The sequence below is a fragment of the Rhinolophus sinicus genome, chromosome 3 (assembly GCF_057876585.1).
Source record: "Rhinolophus sinicus isolate RSI-liver-muscle chromosome 3, RSI-T2T, whole genome shotgun sequence".
Taxonomy (NCBI): Eukaryota; Metazoa; Chordata; class Mammalia; order Chiroptera; family Rhinolophidae; genus Rhinolophus; species Rhinolophus sinicus.
This window is the reverse complement of record NC_142503.1, coordinates 150,764,099-150,783,802: the sequence shown is the minus strand read 5'-3', so window position 1 is coordinate 150,783,802 and position 19,704 is coordinate 150,764,099. Positions and strand designations below refer to the sequence as shown.

At 40.7% G+C, this 19,704-nt stretch overlaps 1 protein-coding gene across 1 annotated transcript in view; it reads right to left on the bottom strand.

The window, feature by feature from the left end:
* Positions 1–19,400, bottom strand: part of AQP9 (aquaporin 9) — a 41,734-nt gene extending 22,334 nt beyond the window's left edge. The window contains exon 1 of the mRNA XM_019732309.3: positions 18,992–19,400. Coding sequence (XP_019587868.2) covers positions 18,992–19,102 — 111 coding nt within the window. The 5' untranslated portion in view covers positions 19,103–19,400. The remainder of the gene's footprint in view (positions 1–18,991) is intronic.
* Between the last annotated feature and the right edge of the window lie 304 nt (positions 19,401–19,704).

Below are 19,704 nucleotides of genomic sequence, written 5' to 3'. Positions count from 1 at the left end.
TAGGACGGGCCTTGTTCATACTAGTGAACCACACCCACGAGCCACATAGATTTCCTGTGACACTGGCCAGCATTTGGGAGGCTTATCAGGATTCATATCTATTCCTTTTTTTTATTAGTTTCAGGTGTACAAAGCAATGTAATAGACATTTCACCCCTTGCAAAATGATAACTTCCCTCCCCCAATCTATTACCCCTCTGACATCGTATATAGCTGTTACAATTCTATTGACACTATTTCCTAGCTGTATTTCACATCCCGTGACTCATATCTATTCTTAACACCAAGACCTAAGAAGCCAATCAATTCCCCGACCCCTGCCTGCCCCTTTAGTAACTTTAACTGAACCAGAATCAAAGAAGTAATCTCAGTGGTCATTCTGAAATGCCCAATACCTCCAAAGCTCACCTAGCTAGTATTTTTTTTTATTGTTCTTTACCCCTCCCCCGAAGGCAGTAAAATTTTGACATTAATTTTCCACTTTTAACTGCTTTGAGTTCATTTTTGAGGAATTGTCCAAAGACTTAATGCTTAAAATTGGAGAGTTAAAGTAAGGCTTTTCTTTTTGTTCCATCTTTTAATTTTTTATTAGTTTCAGGCGTACAAAACAACATAATGATTAGACATTTACACCCCTCACCAAGTGATAACCCCAACAAGTCTACTACCCCTCTGCCCCGTACATAGCTATTATAATGCCACTGACTATATTCCCCATGCTGTACTTTACATCCTGTGACTATATATATTTAGCTATAGATGACATTCAATATCATTTTATATTAGTTTCAGGTGTACAGTGCAGTGGTTAGGCATTTAAAAAATCTATGAAGTGATGTCCCCTATAAGTCTGACCCATCTGACACCCTATATAGTCTTTACATTATTGATTATATTCCCTATACTGTATTTCACATCCCCATGACTATTTTGTGACTACCAATTTGTACTTTCTAATCCCTCACCTTTCTCACCCCTCCCCTTACCCCCTTCCCATCTAGGAACCGTCAGTTTGTTCTCTGTATCTATGAGTCTATTTGTTTTGTTTGCTGGCTTATTCTGTTCTTTAGATTCTCTATATAAGTGAGATCATATGGTGTTTGCCTTTCTCAGTCTGACTTATTTCATTTAGCATAATATCCTCTAGGTCCATCCATATTGTTGCAAATAAGAGTAATACTCCATACTCTTCCACAATTTCTTTATCCAATCGCCTATTGATGGGCATTTCAGTTGTTTCCATATCTTGGCTATTGTGAATAGCACTGCAGTAAACGCAGGGGTGCATCTTTTTTTCAAATTAGTGTTTTGGATTTCTTTGGAATAATACCCAGAAGTAGAATTGCTGGATCATATGGTAGTTCTATTTTTAATTTTTTGAGGAAACTCCATACTGTTTTCTATAGTGGCCACACCAATTTGCAATCCCAACAATGCATGAGGTTTCCCTTTTCTCCACATCCTCACCAGCACTTATTGTTTGTTGATTTATTGACTCCGTTCTAACAGGAGTGAGGTGGTACCTCATTCTGGTTTTTATTTACATTTCTCTGACGATTAGTGACATTGAGCATCTTTTCATGTGTCTATTGGCCATCTGTATGTCTGCCCTCTTTGGAGAATTGTCTATTAAGGACTTTTGCCCCTTTTTTAAATTGGGTTGTTTTTTTAGTGTTGAGTTATGAGATTTTTTTAATATATATATAAATATTGGATATCAACCGCTTATCAGATGTATCATTGGCAAATATCTTCTCCCATTCAGTAGGATGTCATTTTGTTTTGTCTCGTTTACTTATCCATTCAACTACCCTATGTCTTTTGATTGAACATTTAATCCATTTACATTTAAAGTGACTATTGATAGTTGTTGCCATTTTATTATTCATATTTTTGATCTTCATTTTTTTTGTTTGTTTTTTCCTTTCCTCTGCTTAAAAATGTCCTTTTAATATTGGCTTGGTGGCAATGAATGCCTTTAGCTTTTTATTGTCTGGGAAGCTCTCGGTCTCTCCTTCAATTTTAAATGATAGCTTTGCTGGTCTCTATTGTAGGCCCTTGTTTTTCATCACTTTGAATATTTCCTACCACTCCCTTCTGGCCTGCAAAGTTTCTGTTGAGAAATGAGCTGATAGTTTTATGGGAGATCCCTTGTAAGTAACTAGTTGTCTTTTTCTTGCTGCTTTCAGGGTTCTTTCTTTGTCTTTAAACTTTGCCATTTCAATTGTAATGTATCTTGGTGTGGGCCTGTTTGGGTTTATTTGTTTGGGACTCTCTGTGCTTCCTGCACTTGTATGTCTATTTCCTTCACCAGGTTAGGGAAGTTTTCAGTCATTGTTTCTTCAAATAGGTTCTTAATCCCTTGCTTTCTCTCTTCTCCTTCTGGTACTCCTATAAGTTGAATGTTGTTATGCTTGATGTTGGCCCACAGGTCCCTTAAACTATCTTTGTGGTTTTTCTTTTCTTTTTGTTGTTCCAATTGGGTGTTTTCTGCTACCTTGTCTTCTAAATCACTGATTTGATCCTCTGCTTCATCTAATGTGCTGTTGATTCCTTCTAGTGTATTCTTCATTTCAGTTATTGTATTCTTTATTTCTGACTGGTTGTTTTTTACGGTTTCTATGTCCTTCTTTATGCTTGCTATGTCTTTTTTGAAATTCTAAGTTCCTTAAGCATTCTTATAATCAGTGTTTTAAACTCTGTCTCTGGTATGTTGGTTGCCTCCATTTCATTTAGTTCTATTTCTGGAAGTTTCTCCTGTTCTTTTATTTGGGACATATTTGTTTCCTCGTCTGGCTGCCCCTCTGAGTTTGCTTCTATGTGTTATGTAGATCTCCTATGTCTCTCCGTCTTTGCTGGGTGGTCTTATGTAGTATGTGTTCTATATGGTGCAATAGTGCAGTCTCCCTGCTCTCCTGTGCATGTGTTCCAGGAGTGTCCCTTGAGTGTATTTTCCTGTTGTGATTGACCCTTGATTGCTTTTGGCACATCAGTGGGTGGAACTGACTCCCAGGCTGATTGACTGAGGATTGACTATGCCCACCATGTATGAGATGCTGTGTGGGGGCTGACCCCTCAGAGAAGTAGGCCCCATGGGCTCTTGTGCCTGTTGAGAAACCCCTTTGGGTGTGCTGCTTGTGGGGCTACTCAGGTAGTGCTCTGAAGCTGGCCTCTGGGTGTGTTGTTTCTGGTGTCTTTTGGGAGGGGCTCTTACGCAGGGCAAATTTCAGCCTTGCCTGTTACCTGCCTGCTGCTACCTGGTGGGAGCCTCAAGGCTATATATGGTTGGTTGCTGGCTGTGCTGGACCTGGAGGCATGTGGGAGTGGCCTCGCTGTGAACTGAGGCTGGCTGCCACCAATAGTGGGCCTGAGGCAGCTTAGCAAAAGATGTAGGGACCCCCTAGGCCTATTGCCACCTGCCCATTAGGCTTAGCCATTGAAAGAGTCTCCTTAGGTGTGCGGGCTGGGCTGATTGCCCCATTGTTGAGAGTGCCCTCAGCAATACAGCAATAGCTGAGTGGGGCGGAGTCCTAGGGAATCAGAAACATGGCCAGTGGTCTTTACATAGTTAATGCAGATTTAGTTCTTACACCAGTGCGTGGCCTGTGACCACTTTGCAAAATCCCCTGAGAAGCAGTAGCTACACTGCTTGCCTCAGGATCACAAATCCCTGAGAGTTACCTAAGAATGGCTGCGGCACAGGTTTTGGGTCACTGTCAACCACCAAAATCTCCCTGGGCCATGGCCGGATGTCTGCTGCTACAAAGACTCCATAGCCTGTGAGGCAGGGCTGGCCACCTAGGGACCCAAAGTGCCCCTGGCAATGCGGCTCTACATGGGCAAGGCAGGGTTTCAGGGAGCTCAGGGGTATGGTTGGTGGTTTCTATAAAGTCAATGCAATTTTTGTTCCTGCACCAGTGCTGGGCCCATGGCCACAAAAACGTCAGCTACCGCCTGTCTCAGGCCCGCAGGTTCCCAAGAGCTGCCCAAGAGATGCTGTAGCACAGGTCTTGGGTTACCGCCCACCAGCAAATGTTTTCCAGGCCACCATGGGCTGTCTGCAGCTGCAAAAAGGCTTCTGCAGCCTGTGGGGCAGAGCCAGCATTCCAGAAGTCAATAGTGTCCTGGGCGAGGTGGCACCAGCTGTAGAATGGGAGGGCAGGGATCCAGAGCATCACCAAGGCATTGCACTGGTGTAGATTCCACCCGACCAATGTGGTCCGAGACTTAGCCCTTTGAGGGAGGGCTTGACACTGAATAAATAGATAGTCCTGTTGTAGGCCACACTTATGTCAGGCTCCACATAGGAACAATAATGGTTCCGTCCCTCCAGCTTCTGTTCTGAAGCCACACAACTCAGTCCTTTTTCACATGTAACTGGACCTCCCAAGCTGCCGCCCCCTCCACCAGAGACCAGGCAATTGTCTGCAAGCGAGTGAGTCTGTGTGCAGGCTCTATAAGCCTCCCTCTGCCCCACTAGCTTGGGCAGATAGAGTCCTCACTGATTTTCACTGTCAGACGCCTTGGGAACTTGTCTTCCCAGCACAGGACCCCTGGATGGGGAACCCAGCATTGGGCTGGGACCCTTCCTTCTTCAGAGGGGACCTCTGCCTCCAAGGTGCCCCCCTCCTGGTGTTCAACTACTATCTGTGGACTTGGGGGCAGCCCACTTTGCATCTCCTCCCCTCCTACTAGTTTTGATGTGGCCTCTTCTTTATATCCTTTGTTATAGGGGTTCTGTTCACCTAGTCTTCAGACGAATCCTGAGGTTGATTGTTCTATAATTTATTTTTAGTTTTGGTGTGATCCTGGGATGCAAAAGGCATAGTGTTTACCTAATCTGCCATCTTGGACCTCTTCTTCTATGATTGTTCTTTTAAAAGCTTTTCTAGGAAGTTAATGTCCTCCCTTAATTCATAAGTTAGTTTGGGGCATGTTTGCAGCAACAATGTGGCCCAAGAACATGAGTCATGTATAACTTTCCACCTCGTATATTGCTGCAGGTCTTCTCGGAGGTATCCTTTAGTAGATAATTTGTCATTAAATGATGCAAACATTCAGAAAACACAAGTCCACATTAAATAAAGCACGTCTGTGGCAACATTTGTATTTTAAATAAACTGATTTGTTTTGTGTACAGGTGTGTACCACATATGTATACACACACAAATACACACACGCATATATATTTGTTATAAATACTCTCATTTAGTCCCCATAATAACCTGAGTTGGGGGGGGGGGAACTCTACCGTTTTCATCTAAAGAAACCTTGGGACAAACAAATTCAGTAATTTGCCTGAGAACATAATAGTGAAAAGATCTTGTTGAACTCAAAATTAACATTTGTATCCAAAGTATATTTTTCTTCACTTACATACACTAAAATGCCCTCAATTATACCTGAGCCAAATAAGTAGTTTGTCCAGATTTGTGCTTTAAAAGTTTGTCTTTCAAAAAATCAAACTGTAGGAAGCTAAGATCCCCACCCACATCTACAAGCATATCTATTAATAATTGGGCTTTGGCACTCACTCAGCCATTCCTTGCTTTCCTCCATGTGTATATGCATTTAAAAATTCTAAGTGCCATGCATGTTGCCCGGTCCTCTGAGAGCTCACAGACTACTTAAGGTAGCTGAGAACTGGTAAGAATCATAAGGAAAGTACAGATGAAATGTGGTACTATTATTTAATGTTATAACCTTGTTATTCATGAATGGCCTAAGCATTTATGCCTAAGGAAAGTGTGCATGGAGATGCAGTTTTGTAATTCAGCCTTACAGACTCGATGATGGTTATTTTGACATTTAAGTCTCCCCAAGTTCTTTAATCATTTGATTAGTACTTCAAATTATTGAATCACTTGACATAATACTATTAAATCAGATATATTAATACATACGCATGAGTATGCAATAGATTGGCCTCATGAGAAACTTAAGATTATATGAGATCAAGATTTCTCTTCTGAGATTGAGAGGATCTGAGTGGCAGATGCCCCCAGGGCATCCAATTTCTCCCTAACCCCACCATGTCCACTTTGCTCATATATGTTACCTGCCTGGACGCAATCGGATTTGGGGCTAATGACTCCATTCTTAAGTCCTGGGAAGAGAAACCTATTTAGCTTTTGGTACCAGTGACTTCCTGGCCTCACAGATACCATGGTGATAACATACCTGGGCTGAGATGCAGCCCAGCCTCCCAGTTCCTGGAGGTAGGGTCTGGTCTACCTTCAAATGAAGGCCTAGCTACAGGTAAAACTTTATTTAAGATGGTGGTGATAAGGAGACCAAAAATCACACTCCCCATTCTTGAGACAGTAGTCACTTGGGGGTGGTTCCCCCTCCTATTTTGCTTTTTGCAACTGGAGAGAAAGGAGAACAAATGTCAATCTGTCAGTACAGCATTCTCTGCAAACCTTGGCCTTCTAGCCTATGCTTTAGGTACGGGTTACCCTAAGTCACTCACCCTACTCCACCTGTCTCTATACACCTGCTTAGTTTATGTGGCTATATTCATTGGAACATGCAATGATAATAGTAACAACAGCAATCACAACTAATATTTATTGAGTGCTTTTTATAAGCTAAGCACTTTCCATACATTAACCCTTTAGTCCTCACAACAAGCCAGGTCCTCTTACTGTCTCCATTTTACACATAAGGAAACAACGCTTAGAAAGGTTAAGAGATCAAGAGAATGTCTCATGCTCACACAGGTGTAAGTGATAAGGCCCAGGTGTGACTGCACATACTTTTGACCTCTGGATGAGTGAATGATCAAACATTTACAGCATGTAAGCCAGGCACTCTCACATACATTCCTTCCATTATTTCTCCCGATACTTGATTCCCATTTAAAAACTGGAAGACTGAATGACTGGACAAAATCCATATAGCTAGTAAGTGGTAGATCCTGATTCTGGAACCAGGTTCTGTGATTCCCTGTGTTTCTCCTGTGGCTACTGCTGTTGTCTTGGTGGGTCTGCTTGTTGCTTTATTAGGACAGAATGCATATGTATTCATAGCTTTCCAGTCGGTTAGTTTTCCAATTAAAAAAATGAAACTTTCTCAGTCATAACAAAAATAGTCACAAAGAACCAAGACTGAAACCTGGATATTCTAGTTAAAAATAAAGTATTTGGTGGCGTGCAGCCTGAAAGAATATCAGGATGAGATCAATCACCCCTCAGGTACCAGCTGTACTTGAAAAGAGATGATATTAGGGCAGGCTCATAAAAAGGGAAGAATCTGAGATTTGAGAAGCAGCTGAATGGGCAAATGGCCAACCTCAGTGCGGTCTGAGTAGAAAAGAGTACCAAGAACCAACTTGGGCCTCAGAAATGAAAGGTGATTGAATTTCATTATTTTTACTAGGCTGAAAAGAACAATGGTCTCCTTTTCTGACCTACATCAGGCATTCACATCCCTCAACTCATCCCAAATAATTCTAGTTTGGACAAGAATTTGATCATGATCCCAGGGCTACAATAAGAACCCAATTTAACACTTACTTAATAAGTTGTGCATGTTCCTATTAGGAAGACCATAGGTCTGCGTGTGCTGTGTGTGAATGGGGGGTTGCCAAGGTCAGTTCTGTCTTTATTCAGAGTGGCCCAACCATGTCAAGTATACCGTGGGACACTCTCATCTAGAAGATTCCCAAAGATAGAAGAGTTTTGGGAAGTGATATGTTTTAGGTTCATCCTAGGCCTTGCAATTCCCAAAGTGTATTCCACGAATCATCAGTTCCGTGAGATGCTCTTCAAAAACAAAAAAAAGAAAGAAAGAAAAGAGAGAGATTTATGGTCAAGTAAGTTTGGGGACAGCTGTATATTCTATTTCCCTGTTAAAGATTCACAGTGAGCATTAAAGGCTCTGATAATTTCTGCAGTTGAGAAAACTGCTTAACTAGGTTTAACGCAGTGTTTCCCAAGCATATTTGGGCAGGATGGCATATTTTTATTCACTTAATTCTTATCTGTATCTCATGGAACTAGTGTTCTTTAGAACACATTTTGAACAATTCCCTAAGACACCTGGAAGGACAAACTCTGCTGAGTGAGCTCTTTTGTGAGGGACAAAGGGGTGAAGAAAATGTACATAAACACACTTAATGTACATAAAGAACACATGAAATTTTTCAATTACAAAGGGTATACAATAAAATATAAGAAATTCATCTATTTCCCACCCCAGATTTAATGTTTTATTTTCTGCAGTAACTAATATCAATACCTTCCAATTATTCTGTCAAAAATGTGCGTAGGTGAGTGTGTGTGTGTGTGTGTGTGTGTAAATGGGAGTATTTTATAAATACTGTTTTGGCTGCTTTTTCAATTTGATAGCTTAGAGAGTCTTTCCATATCAGCATATAAAAATTGACTTCATTACGTTTAATAGCTATATGAGTTAATTGCGTAGATGTACCTCAACTTCTTTAACCACTCACCTGTTGATAGCAGCATAGAATTTTGGGGAGGTTTTCTCTTAAGAAAGTCTAAACTTCCAAGCAGAGACTAAGGCATGCGGGCTTATTCTAGTCTAAGAGACATTAAGCCCTCAAGTCCCTTTGGTCTTGACTGGCCATCCCAAATCTGTGTCTTAGCATGACCAGCCAATCTATCAAGATGAAGAGGGGTGGGGTACACATTTTGATGGCATATTTTCTCTTAAAGCTTTTGTTTTGAGGTAGCAATCCTACCTCAGTCATGAATAAGGTGTCCCCTCGATGAAGGGAGCAACCTATACTGCTGGGTTGCTTTAGCCTTTTGATCGGCTCTATTGGTTATTTCACTTTTAGGAGTCTTGTCTTCCTCACAGCCCTTCACTTTATGCCATATTTTCATCACAAGGCTGATGAGTAAAGAGGTGCCAACTCCTGCTCTCATTCCTAGCTTCTCCTTTCTTGTCAAATAATGAGAATATGTTGCAATAGAATATGTCACTATAGAAAAACTACATAAACCCACTTCCCCTTTGAAAGTCAATGAATATAGCAAGTGTTCTGGGTCAAAATTAAAACTCAGATCAAAAGTAGAGTTCTGTTTGGCAGAATCAAGATTGGCTTCAGGCGCCTACAGCCTGTAGATCAGTGACCCAGAACAGATTTTTCTCCCCAGGTCCTTCGGGACTCTGAAATTTTCCTTCATGTTCACTGCTAATAAGGGGAAGCCTGCAGGCAACTTCTCCTTCAGCTCACACTGACTCAGGGTCTAAGGGCTTAAGAATCAGCCTTGGAGGAAGCATGGGTTTCCTAGTCATTCATGGTCACACATCTCATGTGGGAGAAAGGGAGCACAAAGTCATTCTTTGGAGAGAGTGCCATTCAACAAGGTACCCACATTCGTTGATTTTCTTTTTTTAGTTTGCCACTTCACAATAATAATAACCTAGCAGAAGTAAATGCAAACCTGTTCCGGAAGAGGAACTCTGTAGTCCAGGCTATATGGAATTCCCACAGAAAAACATAAACCTTCCTGAAGAGTTACAATGCACATTTACGAAACACTGAAGGAAATGATCCTTTGTGAGTGAGAGTCAGTACATAAAATAAGCAGGATTATTAGCTCCCCCAAAGCTTTGACGTGATATAACAATCATAAAATACCATACATATATTAGGCTTTAGTGAGTTAAAGAGATAAAAGAGATAAACACTCACAAAAAGAAGAACAATTAAGAAAAAGAACCCAGCAGAACTTCTAGAAATGAAAACATTAAGGAAACTACAGACAATGAATGTGGTAAACAGATGTTAAATACATCTGAACAGAGAATTAGTGAATTGGAAGCTAGATTTGAGACAACTACACGAAATTCATCATGGAGATATTAAGAGAGATTAAGAATGCTTGAGATACCAAAAAAATGAGATGGTCAAGCATATATACAAATATGAGTTCTAAAAGGAGAAAATAGAGAGACTGGGAGAAAGGAAAAGGGATAAAGCTGAGAATTTTCCAGAAATTGGTGAAAATTGGAAATCTTTATACTAAGAGTGAACAATGAATCCTGAGCACTACAAATAAAATAAATTAACACCTAGTCATATTATATTGAAATTTAAGAATAAAAAACAAAGGGAAACTGTTCATTGTAACCAGAGAAATGCATATTACTAAGGACAAAATTAATCAATAACAAAAATGTCACCAGCAACAATAGAGACATTGGGATGGTGCCTGCAAAATGTCAAGCAAACCAATCATCAATCTAAAATTTATCATTGCAGCTGGAGAGTGAAATAAAGACAAAGTCAGGCAAAGACTGAGAAAGTCTATCCCTCACACACCTGTCCTGAAAAATTTCCTGAAGAAAGTTTTGTTATTTTTTTTTACTGCAGAAACAGGAGATTGCACCTAAAAGAAAGTAATGGATGAATACAGTAATGATTAGCAAATAAACTGGTATATGATAGTACATATAAGTATTCACTATTAATAACAGCAATAATGAGGGTAGAATTTAAATATTAGACAATAATAACATGTAAGGTAGAGTGGTTGACAACAATTAGGATATTTAAAAGTTTTAATGTTGTTCAGAAGATGTTAATTCACTTTACACTTTGTTATCTCAAGAATATAACTTGTAAAAATGTAAGGGTAAATTCTTAAAAAGTAGAAAAAGCAAGTAGGGGGGTAAAGGAGAAATAAACAAAGCTGATCAACTCAAGGAAAGGATATTAGAAAAGGATCCCCATCCTATCCCCAGAAAAGACAGCACCTCATCAAAGCTGAGACCTGTAAGGGACTCCAGCCTCTGATACAGAAATTTATAACGCATGGACTTTTAGTATCCTGCCAATCCCCTTGTAGTACCTCTATTCTACCAGTTTTGAAGCCCAATAATACCGTCTAGTCCAGGACTTAGAATTATTAACGAGGCCTTGTACCTATTCACCTGCTGGTCCCAAACCCATATTCAGTTCTAACTCAGGTGCTAGGGGACTCCAGCTGGTTTTCTGTCTTGGACCTCAGAGATGCAGTCTTTTGTATCCCCTTATACCCTGATTTTCAATACCTGTTTGCTTTTCAATGGACAGAGCCTGACTCTGGTCTGTCCCAACAGCTTACCTGGACTATACTGCCCCAGGGATTTGGAGATAGCCCCCCATCTTTTGGGCACACTTAGGCTAAACAACATAAGGAGGTCTCTCTCCCAAATGAGGTTATCCTCCAATATATGGATGATATATTTATTTGTAGTGCCGCTAAGGAACTTTCAGACACCAATACTGTCCAAGTTCTTAACTTCCTGGGTTCTAGAGGGTATAGTCTCCAAGAAAAAGGCCCAATTTCTTCACAGAAAGTAGAATACCTTGGATATATTTTAATCCCCAGATACCAGGATTTAACTACAAAGAGAAAGGAGGCCATTTCCCAGCTTGGCTCTCCTCAGACAGAAAAACAACTTAGACCCTTCCTACGTACGGTGGGATTCTGTAGGAGGTGGATCCCCAGTTTCAGTGTCATGGCCAAGCCGCTATATGAGGCCCTAGCTGGGTCAGACACCGAGCCATTAGACTGGACTTTAAAACAACAAAATGCCTTAGAAGATATCAAGCGGTCTTTTATGTCTACCCCCAGCCCTAAGCGTACCTGACCTCAACAAGCCTTTCATACTCTTCACTGCAGAGAAGCAGGGAATAGCACTGGGGATATTGACTCAGCCGCTGGAACAAGATCTCCAGCCAGTCGCTTACTTTTCCAAACAGCTGGATTCTGTAGCCAAGGGATGGCTGGGATGCTTAAGGGCATTGGCTGCCATGGCGCTCCTAGTGGAGGAAGCCACCACGTTAACCGTGGGAATGCCACTAGAGGTTAGGAATCCCTACCAGGACTCCTAGTCTCCAGGACCAAGGAGTCCTAGAGACTAAAGGCCATCATTAGCTCACGGAAGGATGCCTTACCACATATCAGGCACTTCTACTGGACTCTCCAGATCTCACCATTAAGACATGCCAAACTCTTAACCCGGCTACCCTGATGCCCACAGGGCCTCATGCTGACTTGACACGTTCCTGCCTTAAGACTATAGACCAAGTCTACTCTAGCAGGCCTGACCTAAGAGATACTCCTTTAGACAATGCAGTGTTGTCCAAATACTGCATTTAGCTACATGCACAATGGCATTCACAGGGCAGCATACCCTGTAGTAAGCCTCAACTCCTTTATAGAGTTAGGTCCTTTACCTCCTAATACCTCACTCGGCTCAGAAGGCAGAACTGGGTAAAGGAAAAAGGATTAATATTTACACTGATTCAAAGATGCCTTTTTAATCCTCCAAGCTCATATGGCAATCTGGAAAAAACGGGGACACTTAACTACAAAAAACAGGTGGGATTAATAGTGGACAGTCTGTTTGATGTCCTACTGTGGTAGGAAGAGCATTTGACAGAATTTTGTGAGCATGTAGGTCTCTGTTCCGTTACCTGAGAGACACAGGGCCTGGCTAACAAAGACCACTTTTCTCCAAAGCCAGTGTGCGAGAATCCAGGGATGAGGGATCCTTCCATACTTCCGGTAGACTAGCTATCCATGGCCAGAATCAGCTAGGGCATTGTTGACAGTAGAGGCTTCTGGCCTATTATCTATTGGTGAGCTGACAGTTCCAGTTGTGGGGGATTCTCATCTGGAATGCCCCAGGTTTGGAGTGGGGCATGCCTTTGCAAAGCAATAAGCTAGAACCAAAACAGGGGAAACAGATAGAGAGCAGGGGACTGTGGAGGCAGAAAGCAAGAAAGGAGTTTTGGGGTCTTTTGAGGCTCACTGCCCTATAGATTCTTTGCTCTGAGTCACAGGGTGGTCTCAAGCAGAACACAGATAATGGGAGTCCGAGGGGTAAAACATAGTGCAATGCATGGTCAGTGTGTTCATCAGAGCTATGAAGATACAGCTGAACCATCTCGGACCTGTGGAGTTATAAGAGTTTGAATGTGTTTGTATGTGGGAAAGAGATCCCAAAACATTGTGCTAATAGATTTAAGTAAAATTTCCCTGCCATGATCATGTCTGTTCTATATAATCATCTTTTGACACTTCTACTTGTAGGAGCCTGACTCAGAGAAACTATGCTATCCGGCAGCACATGACCTAATTACTGGAACCGTCAGTTTGCCCTTAGAAGGTCACGTCTCTGATAAGTAAAGCCCCTTCCTCATTCCGCTCTCTCCTTCCTCATTCACTCCCCGCCCAGTTTACCCTAACCCATATAATCTTGTAGCTGCAATAAAAAATTTGAGGCTTGATCAGAACTTTGTCTTGCCTCCATTTCTTCGTGCCTCCTATTTTCTCTTTTCAGGGTGTCTCCCTTCGGTCCCTGTTGAATGCCCCGCTGGTCGGGGCACTACTGTTTAATGTATTTTAGACTATAAAACTAGTAAAGTTCTCTTGGGCTTTCACATGAAAGGAGTTAATTCTCATCAAATGATGGTATATTAGGAATGATTATAGTCAAAATATCAAACCCAGCTCTCACTTTCATGGGCTGGGTGACCTTGGGTGAACCTCTTAATTATGTTACACCTGTTTCCCCATCTGGTAAAATGGAGTTGATCACGTTTCTCCTCCCTCTCTCCCAGGAAAGATATAAAAATAAACAGGAATCTATGTGAGAAAACACCTTATGTTTCTTGGAGGAAAGGCATAGTGGAAATGAAACCCAAGGGCAAATGCATGCATAAGGCAGGGCAATTGAGTTTCTCCATGATTCAGAGAACACATGATTGCATCAGCCTGTGCCTCAGCTTCCCATGAATACTAGGGTAAAAATGACATCCACCCCACCCTCATCTCAGAGCTTTCCTCCCAGTATGTAGGAATTCTAAATAATGTAGTAGACCAAAATTGTCCTGACTTTTGCATTGCGAAGCACTTATTTACAAACTGGCTTATTTTAAGAACTTTCCTGTTTCACTTTTAATGCTGATCATATATTCTTTTGTTTCACAAGTTCTTGAACATGAAATAGACCACTTCCAACCTGCTCCAAGACCTGAGTACATTTTGTAATAATAATTTTAATGCCCTAGAATTTCTATAGCCAACATATCTGAGAATCTTCCTAGAATGAAATGATGAATTCTGTGACTCCAGAAGGGAGAGAAGTTTGGATATGAAGTCATGGAAGAAGGCAGAAATAGACATGAGAAACACTGTGGGGTCTGAAGTGTTTCACGTATCATCCATCCCATTTCTTCCCTCCATCCTGCACTGCCCACTCCTCTATGCCATCCGTATCCTGTGTCCCAGGCCTCTATCCTTTGCTTCCCTTCAGTGTATTACTTTTAAAAGAAGTATTTGTATTTTTTTCATTTTTAGACATGCCAAAAGGTAAACTTCTAATGTACAAGCTTGACAGGGTGAGAAAAGTATTCAGGGTCTTCCCCAGCACACAAATAGGTGCTACCCACTCAGAAGTCCAGCCCTGGAAGGACACCCTTCCATCACTGGAGGAGACACTGGACTGTTCACCTCAGCATCTTCAATAGGATGAGATTTCTATCAAAGAACCCTGAAATGTTTGAAGAGCGAGGAGGGTGCACCAAATAGTGAGGAGTGAACATACAAGAAAGGACTAAAGAGCCTGGAAAGTTCAGACCACAAAAGAGATTTAAATTCAACTCACATTAATGAGCTCCCATTTATGTATGTGCAGAGTTCTGTGGCAGGTGCTGGGGAAAGATGGCCTGCAAGATGGCCAGGAGGAGACAAAGCAGCTGTTTTGAAATACTACAAGTATTCTCAAGTAAAAGAAGGGAAGGAGCGAGAAAGGGGAAAGGGAGGTGGCATTGAAAGTGTTGCCTATGTCAGGAACTTTATGTGCAGTGTGTATTTAGTGTGCAGTTTGAAGTCACCAGGCCATGAGCCCACATATTTGTTCCCAGCAGTCCCTTGTTCTCTACCTTCCCCTCACACCTGTCCACCTACATTGAACCATCTTTTTGGCTTCAGAGAAAGTAAAGACGTTGGCTTCAGGGTATAACAAACAATCTGGTCTCAGGGACCTACAGGTTTAAACCCACATGCCCATGAGCAAATGAGAGCTAACTCATGGCTCTAATCTATGGAACTGTTAAAGCAGAGGGAGTCTGATTTACTATCTATTGTGGACATTGCTGAAGCAATTCCAGTGATGTCTATGGAAAGTGTAGGCTCTAGAGTTAGAATCCCAGTTCAATGCTTTTCCAGTTTGGGCCAGTTACTTCATCTCTCTGAGCCCTCATTTCTCCCACTGTTTATGAGTGATAATAAAGCCTTCCTACTGTAGTGATTGTAAGGATTAAAAAAATGTATGTACAGAAGCTAATGTATGGTAGGTAGTTACCACATGGTCCCTACTTTTGCCCATCAAGGTTTCTAAACCTTTTCTCTGTGATAGGAAAGATGCATTGCTAAAATTTCTCTTGACACTAGCAAAGGCAAAAAAGCCTACCTATCCTGACGTCTAAAAGGCCACATTCGAACTAGTTCTTTGACTTATGATGTAATTATTGTTGTTTTCAGTTGTAGTTTACAAAGAATTTTTCATGGACCTTCTTGTTTCTTAATGCTACCACTAGGCATTAGTCATTTACACCACAATGTAAATGAGTTTGAGAGACTTCACCTAAGAGCAGTTTCGGAAAGGAGGTGGGAAATGGCACCAGACTCCCAGGGTCTGGGGGAAAAGCCATATTTACAAATATGAAGGAGAACTGATGAGTCCTGTGTATCCTCTACCATCTTTTTGAGGCTCCCTTTTCCTCATGCCTTCTCAGCAGGCAAAGCTTTTCACTAGAGAAAACAAGGGAAAATGCACATTTTCTAACAAAGCAGAGACAATTACTTTGGAAATCTTTGAGCAAAACTGTTGTTAAAAAATGCATTCTTGCTATCATCACAAGAATGAATTCAAGGATGCACCGAATAAGCCGAGCAAGCAGGGAATTTATTAGAGAAGGCAGTACACTCTCGAGAAGGGAGAGTGGGCAGGCCCGGGGAAGAGCAACTGCCCCGAAGATCACAGAGGCTTAGGAATTTATTACTTCTAAAGTGAAGACACGAAATATTCAAGACTTAGGGGTGGTGCTGTAGGCGTTCCCAGGGTGGTTCTTGCAGACCTCTCCTTCCCATCAGGAGGAGGGATTTTTGTCATTATTTGGCTCTTGTCGGAACTGTCATGGCGGCCCAGGGGGTGGAGATCTTTCCTTAACCACGATGCTAATAATATTAAAATCCATTATAATTAGCTAAAGTTCATCTTGAGGGACAAGATTGTGTCCTGGATCTGCTCTGGGCCACCAAAATCTAGTTCTGCATGGTCCGGTAGCTGCACTTTTTCTCAAGGATGATCTCATCTATGCCTCCTTTGTCTCCCCTTGCATCTTTCTTCCCTTCCAATCCTTCCCTCCCTGAGGTCCTATTCTTTCTGCCTCCGGTAACAAAACCATGTAGAATTATGTGTTAAGGAATAATTGTGTTTGTGCAGGAACTTCTTGTTTATATATCCCCACATGCCTCAACAAAATTGAAGCTTATAATCGCAATTATAGATTTCATCAGGGTTTGCTTTAGAAAATAAATGTACAGTATAGATAAAAATCAAACCTTTCAGGAAATGATTGGCTTTAGCCAGAAGATACAAATTTTAATTTTTCAGCATACAATATTAAGATATTTCTTTAGCTCCTACCTTGAATACTAGGGGAAGACACACTACTAGTTGCATGAGTAATGTAAAACAGAAAACCATAGGCCCAAAATGGACTCAAATTGTGCTGAAAGCCCATGATACCAAACCTAAATTTAATACCAACTGCAGTTTCAACTTCTCCCCAAAACATGATCTTAATCAACCAATCTGAGATTTTCTGTACAACCACCAGTAAGTCTGCCTTGGGCCCTCTCCATTCCCCCACTATCCATAAAAAGGAGAGGCAATCTGCATGATAAAAATCCTTTTTAATCCTTTTAACAAGAAAAAATCCTGTTCTTTCCCTACCTGCCTTCCCCTAAGGGAAGGAGACCTTGCCTGAAATAATCCACTCCTTTAACTTCAGAATTCTACCCTCCTTGTGCCTATAAAACCTCCCATTTCAAACAACTCAGAGAGCCCTTCTAGTTGCTAGATGGGATGTTGGACGATTTATGAATCACTTAATAAAGCCAGATAGGTCTTCATATTTACTCAGGTTGAATTTTGTGTTTTGAATGTAGAATAGTAAATGACTGAAAGCATTTCTCAACCCAGACTCGATGGGATTATGAAACAAGTTCTTGTTAATAAAGAGGGTTTTAACTTTTTTGGTTGCAAAATGAAATTTTAGTTCACTTCCTTCCTGTGCTTTCTGCAGTCGCTCAGCTGAGTTGTAACTGAATTTGCCCCACTTCTCTGAACCACAGGTTACCGTGGAGCTGTAGTCAGTTGGTGGGTGACAACTACTCTTTCCTCTTTAGGAACAAAATGTCAATTAACATGACCTAAGGGTTTCTGTCTTTCTGAAGCAATTTTCTAGTAAGTAGTGACTGGAATTAGAAGAATCATAGGCTTTTATTGTCTCTTTTCCTTTGAACTCTCTCTATGTAAGTCATCTGAGGACAGCCAAGGAATGCAAGAAATTGTCCATAATGCCTTGAAAATACTTGAGTGAATCAGATAAAAAGAGGGCTCTCGGAGACCAGAAAAGTGATGACTCTCTCTCATTTTACTCTAGCTCTGTCTTTTGAGTTCACATGTTTGTTTCTCGATTTTGGCTTACTTTCCTAAATGATTTTGTTTTTTCCCAAAGCAAAGAACTCTTTGATTGAGGTATAACTGACATATAACATTATATTAGTTTCAGGTACACAATGTAATAATTCAATACTTATATATATTGTGAAATGATCACCACAATAATTACCATCCGTCACCATACATAGTTCTAATTTCTTTTCTTGTGATGAGAACTTTTAAGATCTACTTTCTTAGCAATTTTCAAATATGCAATGCAGTATATTATTAACTGTCACCATGCTGTACATTACCAAATAACTTTTAATGTACAAAGTTTATGGGCAATTCTCTATAACCTTAAGAAAAATGAAAATATATAAACCTGAAGTAGGGAATCCTTGAGCAGGTTATTTCTTGCTAAAGCAAGTTAACATCAGTAGCTATTACACATAAAAATAATCAAAAATTTAATTTTCTGTCCACAAATGGTCCGGCACCAACTGAAAATTCAAAATGCAGAGAATGCAGGAATATGCAACAGGAATAAAACCTAGATCCCATGCCACTCAAGTAAACTTTTCAGTCTTTTATTAATAGCTGTGCAAATCTATGGACAAAATCCTTGAGAGGTTCTAAGAATCAGTCCTTCCTTTATATATAAAAGTTTCTTGTAATTGTCCTACTGACTTGCAATCAGTAAAAATCTCTAATTAAAGATCTTTAGAGATTAGTTTGAGTTAGATGGAAAACATGATACAAAACCAAAGCTGGACTATTGCATAGTACCCTATCTCTACCTAGTGCAATTTTTAATCTATTAAGAGTTAAGTGATCTGTCAACACAGTCTTTGCCACGCATTTGTAATAATGAGCTATTTCTTGCCATCCATATTGACTATCAATACTTACTGCAAGTGACTGAACCACCTCAATGTTTGTATGAAATAAGCAGGATATATATAAATCAATTAATCAATGAGAAATATTTCTAATGGCTGACATAAATCAAAGTCATCTTAGAGTCCAAGTAAATCTCTAAAATGAAGAAAGTACTTCATCCCCCCTCTTCCATGTGCATCACCTTATGCATAAATGAAATGAGTAAATGGAAACCTAATACTGTAGCCACTAAGTAGCCAAACAGCCTTTAGTAACTTGCTGTTCCCTGGGAGATATGAAGCTAATGGTAAACTTTAAGGAAACAAACCAAAACGAAACTCTTCACCACCAGCTAGATTGATAGGAAAGCATTATTGGGTTGGAACCCAGAAAAGCAGGAAATACTTACAATCATTATAAACGTGCCCAAGAACTCGGAGAATGTTTCTTTAGCTAAGCTGCTCTTCAAGACCAGTCTCTGCTTGAGGCTTTTCCTCTTTTTTCCTTTCTCAGGCTGCATTGTGCAGGTTCTCCAAGTACCACTCTGCACCGATACCTGCTTCTTCTGGTCCCTACTTCACTCACACGTGAAAAAGGAAGTTTTGACAACTGCTGATAGATTCCTGGAGATCTCTGATGAGATTATCTGACTCCACAAACACTGTCCCAATCACAGCCCGTGACTTAATCCTCTTCTGGTAAAATTGTCACTCCCTGTTCACTGCTATTTATTTGCATTAGCGAGTTAGAACATGAAATCCCAAAATGACACTTTTATCCTTTTTGTACCTGGTGGATTAATCATTACCTGTATGCTCAAGGTATTTTCTCTCTGTTGGGTTTTCTTTTCTCTCTCTCTTTCTCTCTCTCTCTCTCTCTCTTTTTTTTTTTTTGTTCAAGAGATGAGAAAAGCAATGTACTGGTTGTGTTGCCAAACCACAGCGATGGGCTTCAGTCCAGAGATTTCTGTGTTACACAATTACAGGCTTCTGAATTGTACCCCCTATTTCGAAGTGGGTGGTTAGGGTGTAGTTTGGAATCGTCAAATCATACACACACACACACACACACACACACACACACACGTGTATATATATGGTAAATGTTCTTTTCTGAATATTT